Source organism: Cervus elaphus, chromosome 25 (genome assembly GCF_910594005.1).
Source record: "Cervus elaphus chromosome 25, mCerEla1.1, whole genome shotgun sequence".
Classification (NCBI taxonomy): domain Eukaryota; kingdom Metazoa; phylum Chordata; class Mammalia; order Artiodactyla; family Cervidae; genus Cervus; species Cervus elaphus.
The window spans coordinates 43,286,149-43,292,148 of record NC_057839.1 but is presented as its reverse complement, the minus strand read 5'-3'; the positions used below and the strand labels follow the sequence as shown (position 1 = coordinate 43,292,148).

At 48.1% G+C, this 6,000-nt stretch overlaps 1 protein-coding gene across 1 annotated transcript in view; it reads right to left on the bottom strand.

The window, feature by feature from the left end:
* Window positions 1-2,151: 2,151 nt before the first annotated feature.
* Window positions 2,152-6,000, bottom strand: part of MTMR12 (myotubularin related protein 12) — a 66,251-nt gene continuing 62,402 nt past the window's right edge. The window contains exon 16 of the mRNA XM_043887331.1: window positions 2,152-5,012. Within this exon, the coding sequence (XP_043743266.1) occupies window positions 4,443-5,012 (570 nt within the window). The 3' untranslated portion in view covers window positions 2,152-4,442. The remainder of the gene's footprint in view (window positions 5,013-6,000) is intronic.

Here is a 6,000-nt window from a genome sequence, read left to right as displayed (position 1 = left end):
GCCCTTCCGCATTCCTTCCCAGCCCAGGAATGGCACGCCCTGTGCCCTTTCAGCGCTGGGGATTAGCAGTGCACTGGCCTGCCCCAGGTCTCTGATTATTTGAAAAGTTCTCCATTCAAGACTAAAACAAACAAATGTCACATAGCTTTTCACAAAAGGAATATTCAAACCTAATATTTTTTTTAAAATTTAACAAACACTGGACTGACCAGCAAAACTAGATTTTTTAAAAAAGCCAAGGACTTCTCTGGCCGTCCACTGGTTAGAACTGTGTGTATTTCCATATGATTACATACCTTCATATCCTTAAACTGCTAAAGGCAGACAGTGTCATGGGAGGATTAAAGACCAAAGAATTTAAAAGAACCTGGGCCGGAACCACAAAATAGACCAAGTTGTCTGTTTTTAGAGATACAGAACCATCATTCTAACAAATAACTTTCCTGTTCAATATATAAATGACCCTTAACCAGTTATTTCGTTGTTACCCTGATTGGCCAGCCTGATTGCCAATACATTCCCATATAAACCCTTGCACAATACCTGGTTACACTGGAGCCCATGGCACAAATAGGGCCTTCTCTCTCACATCCCCATCTAACATTTTTAAGAGCGAGTGTGTTTGGGGATGGTTGCTAGAAGGGTCGATGTGGAAGGACCTGTTACTGAAGGCCCTGTCTCCTGGCCCTGCAGTGGTCCTGCCCCGGGGTGGGCTTCACAAATGCCCTAGGGCCCAGTAGGGCCCAAGCTCAGCTGAGACTCTCCTGCTGAGAAACAGTGAGCACAACCACGGGACCGGCTCAGAAAACAAGTGAGAGTCCAGGTTCCCTCCGCCCGTCCACGCACCTTCCAGGACAGGAGGTGACACGGGAGCCAGGTAGTCCGTTCTCAGCAGGAGCCGCCTCTCCCCACGGTCCTGTTTCATACCGGACGACGGGAAAGGAAATGCTCTCTTCCTCTCCCCGCCCTGCTTTCCCTCAGTCCCCCACGGCCCTCACTTGGAAATCCAGGAACAAGCAAAACCTGAAGAGAGGGAGTCCTCCCAAGTCCAAGAGCTAGTTAACAAATGTGGAAAACAGGACTGGAGTCGGCTAACCTCAGGGCTTCCCCGGTGGCACTAGTGGTAAAGAACCTGCGGCCGATACAGGAGACCTAAGAGATGTGGGTTGGATCCCTGGGTTAGGAAGATCCCCTGGACGAGGAAAGGGCAACCCATTCCAGTATTCTTGCCTGGAGAATCCCGTGGACAGAGGAGCCTGGCAGGCTACAGTCCACAGGGTCACAGTCAGACACAACTGAAGTGACTTAGCATGCATGCACCAGAACTTCTAACAGGAGTTTAATACAAATACCAAGTACCTGCCACACGTGAGGGCAATGCGGCAGCAGTGGGAGCATGTGGAGGTCCAGGGATGGCTCGGAACCGGCCCTGTGACAGGCCTGGCCCACAGCAACAGAGGGGTGGGCAGAGCCAGGGGAGAGGGCCGCGGGCAGGAGAGGGCAGAGAAGAGAGCTTCTCAACCAATCTCGGAGACAAACACTGAACAAATGAATGAGGAAAAAGTCCTCCTTGTACACACCATCCCACCCAGGCCAGCCTGCTTACTCTCTGAGGCAGGAAACGAAGCCTTTTCTCTTTCATCAGACCCCTTCCATCGACAAAGTTATTCTCATTTTATATATCCCCACAAAAGCAAAGAGGCAGTGATATTTAATCTCAGGGATTAAAAAACTCTCTCCCTTTACTTACCCTATAGGCATGCATGCATGCAAAGTCACCTCAGTTGTGTCCAACTCTGTGTGACCCCATGGACTGTAGCCCACCAGGCTTCTCTGTCCATGGGGACTCTCCAGGCAGGAATACTGGAGTGGGTTGCCATGGCCTGCTCCAGAGGATGGATCTTCCAACCTGAGTCTCTTACGTCTCCTGCACTGGCAGGCAGATTCTTTACCACTAGCGCCACCTCCTTACCCTATAGGGTGCTACCCTATTTTATTTCTTGTCATAGTATTTTATCACCTCCTGAAATTTTAAATCTCCATTTGGTTATTAGTTTTCCATCCACCCACTAACCAATCAACCACCCCCACCGCGACACACACAGTGACTAAATGAAAATAATTATACCATGTTATACCAACCACACCAAATACAGTAAATTGTGCTTTAATTTCTGCAATCAGATACGATGCAGTGAAATACAAGTATAAACTTTCATTGAACATCCAGAAAATAAAAAGCACATTTATACAGATTTAGCCCAACAGCTTATTCCCTTAAAAAAAAAAAAAAGTTTCTAATGTAATTAAAGCTAATTTATCTTCAGTGTAAAAACCTGGAGGTATAAACAAACTCAAGATATTATATACAGGAAATTAATATACATTTCCAAACGTGCACAGTGCAGCATTTTAGACAAAGTAAATGATCTCATTTTAGCTTTTACTGTTAACCATAATCCATATCTCAATCTTGAATAAAAATGTCACAATATATAAATCCACTGAGAATCCTGTACACAAATACAAGTTTATAGAAATCTCATTTCAGATATAAATACATAAACTGTCATGACCTTACATGTTAAAACAGCTTATTCTTCTATTGTAATTTTACTTTTAAAAAATCATAGAAAAATATTTCAATGCACATTCAACTGCTATGACAGGGGCCATGACCTTGTGCCTTTAAACCATACTTTATGGAGTGTAAAGCATCACACCGGGCATTTTTGGAATGAAAATTACTAAGATCTTAAGACTGAAGAGGCTACTGTATAAATATTCCCATTATAATATGGTAACAAAACTAGTTAACTCCACAGTGTATCTGGGAGGCAGTGGGGCCAGGAAAGGAGGTTCGTGCTAATTTAAGAAGGCCCACAGAACATAACCAATGAATTAGGGTCATTTTATAGTCCCCACTGCAAGCCTACACTGACCTTACTAGTGAGACTCTTAAGGCAACCAAGACTGGGCATGTGTTTGGCCCCAGATGCATAAATCCTGCCCTCCCCTCAATCTCCATCGTCGGAACAGACCAACAAGGCTTGAGCATCAATATGGCATGAGGAGGATTGCAAAGCAATTTCTTGTGGTGTACAAAAGACGATTCAGTGCAAACCCAGAAACTCCTCTTTGTCAACAGTTTCAAATTTTCTTATTGCCCTTCAGCAACTGAAAGCTTTTCTAAACAGGTAATGTTCAAATTGGAATCCATACTGGAGAGCAAACAGGTATAAAAGGCAAACTTCTGATAGGGAACATTCTGACGTGAGATCGATCATTTTTCCCACTTCCTTTTGTGGAACTGAACAGGTTTCCACGGAGAATGAAAAAACGGGTCCTCACTTAAGTGTGCTTTTCCGGCACTTAAAAACTATAGATCATTTAAACAGCAGATCCAGGAAGGTTACCAGGCATAGTCAAGTTTCTTCTATGGCTTTTTAAATCACTGAGGTACTATGTGGTCACCATCACTTCTGAAACTTATGCTTGACCGCTTCCCTATGATAGCCATGTTCAACAGTGATCTTCATGAGGCTGTAAGGTAGCAGAAACTGGGGACACCGCCTGAGGACGGCGGTCACAGACGCTCTGAAGCCTCGGCATGCTGTTGGAAAAAGGCGAAGCAACCTCTTTCAAACACTGCGTGCCTCCGGAAGAATGGAGGCGCCTCTGGGCAAACCTAAGAGATTTCCCCCAGTTTGACCCACAGGCTTAGCAGCAAGATCCCAGGACGAGGTACACCAAGGCGGGGAGTGTGAAGGGATGGTGGAAGCGGTGCACAGCTGGTGGGGGGGCAGGGTGGGGGGGACCTGGAGCTGTCGGCCCACGAGCCAGCCCCCCACCCCCACATAAAGTGACACAGTCTGAGGGTGGTCGGAAACGTCAGGATGGTGACACGCATGGCAAGAGGACACAGGAAAACTGCTACGGTTTGGAAATGAAGGCCACACATCTTAACAACGCTGTCTGAATCTGTTAATCCAACACACACACACATATACACACACATACACACACACACACACCATGTAAAGCTGAACTTGCTCTGAACCAGGATGGGCTAGAGACGCTACTCCTGACGACTGGATAAAGCACGCTGGCACAGGAAAGATGTGAGGACCGTACAGCGTCCAAGCACAGCTAACCAAAGCCCTTTCTAAGTAGTAAAGGAGCTACCATGGGGTCCGAGTGATACTAACGCAGAGGACGCCGGCCACAGCTGTTTCACAGGTCACGCACTAACTCCTTTCAATAATACTCAAATACGGGTGGTCAACTGCATAGTCTTCCAGAACTGGGGGCGGGGAGAAATGAGAACCAGCTCTTTTCCAGAAGACCCAGGCTTGCCCTCCACACCGACGTGGAGAGCAGACATGTCCAACCTCCTGTCCCAGCCTGCGAGGGTCCTCTCTCACCGCCACCGAGCAGGCCAGTCACACGTCCCCTAGGTCCACAAACTCGTCTTCTCGCTTGGCCAAGTCGTCTTCATCTCCCAGGGCTTTCCACCCGCTGGTGGGCAGGACAGGTTTGGAGGGATGGCGCTGCAGCAGCGCGAAAGGGAACAAGGAGGACAGGCGGCCCGAGGTCCTCGGTGGCGAGGCAGCCTCTGCCTGGAGGGCCTCCTGGCTGTGGTGTCTCGCCTCAATTTTCTCCTGTAGGCGCTGGACTTCCTCCATCATCTCCAAGAGTTTGCTCATGGTGGCCACTCCGCCGCCACCCAGGATCTGGGCCTCTGGAATCCAGCGCAAGTAGCGCTGGGCCCAGACTTTGATCTCTGGGCCCTCAAGGTGAGGCAGCAGCAGCCCCTGGTAGCTGGGCGGCCTGCTGTGCCAGCCGTCATAGAACTCTCGGAAGCCGTCCTGCAGCTCCTCTGAGGAGTTGATCAGTTTGCTGATTCTCTTGCCTAGCAGGTTTTTAATTAAGTGATCTGTTTCTTCCCTGAAAAATCCTCTTTTGGGAGATGATTTCGATTGGGTGAGGGGCAGAGAAAGTTGTCTTTGATGCTTTGAGAGAAAACACAAATAAAAAGTCTTTGGTTAGCCCAAGAGCACAGTGATGGTTGTTTCCATCCAAAAAAACAACAAAAAAAGCATAATTCTACTTTAAGAAGAGTCATGAGAACTGCCCTGTGAACGCAAATTCATTACAATGCCATCACACACAGAGAAAGTGGCAGTGGGCGGGTGGGGGATGCCTGTTTATTCCACAATGAGCATATCAGATGCACGCTCGGTTGCTAAATAAATGGGCGAGACCCGGCGCAGGGTATTAAGCACTCGTGAAGAACAAGCTGAAGTTAAGGCAGGCGATGAGGACCTCTCTGGTAGTCCAGGGGTTAGGAGCTCGCCTGCCAATGCAGGGGACATGGGTTCGATCCCTGGTCCAGAAGGATTTCACATGACAAGAGGCAAGTAAGGCTGTGCACCACAACTACTGTACTATACGGTACAGTATACCCGGCTCTAGGGCCCCGCAACTAGAGAAGCCATTGCAACGAGAAGCCCATGCCCTGCAACCAAGATTAGTCCCAACTCACTGCAACTAGAAAAAAGCCAGGGTGGACCAACAAAGACCCAGCGCAGCTGATAAATAAGTGAATAACAAGAGAGGCAGATGATGAGTCAGGGGAGTTTGGAGATGAGGCCGATTCATTTGTGAAGGGAGCAGAATGTTTCTTCTTTGAGAAACTTAGGGGCCTCACTTCCACAATATTCTGAACACCTGTGAGGAAGCAGGGCCAACGACCTGAAGAGCTTGTCGCTCCAACGAAATAGCTTACAGGGTCAACTGGTGGGAGGTAAGGCATCCAGTGGGAGGTCAAGCCTAAGTCAGAAAGGTTCTTTTGGACAAAGAGACAGATGGGAGCAAAGGAAGCCTGAGGACTGTCTAAATGGGCCGGATGTTCTTGTCGACCAGCTGCACAGGGTGGAAGATGCTGACAGCATCTATGTGCTTGTCCTCCTCAGGAATCTGATCTGCAGCCAAAGCTAG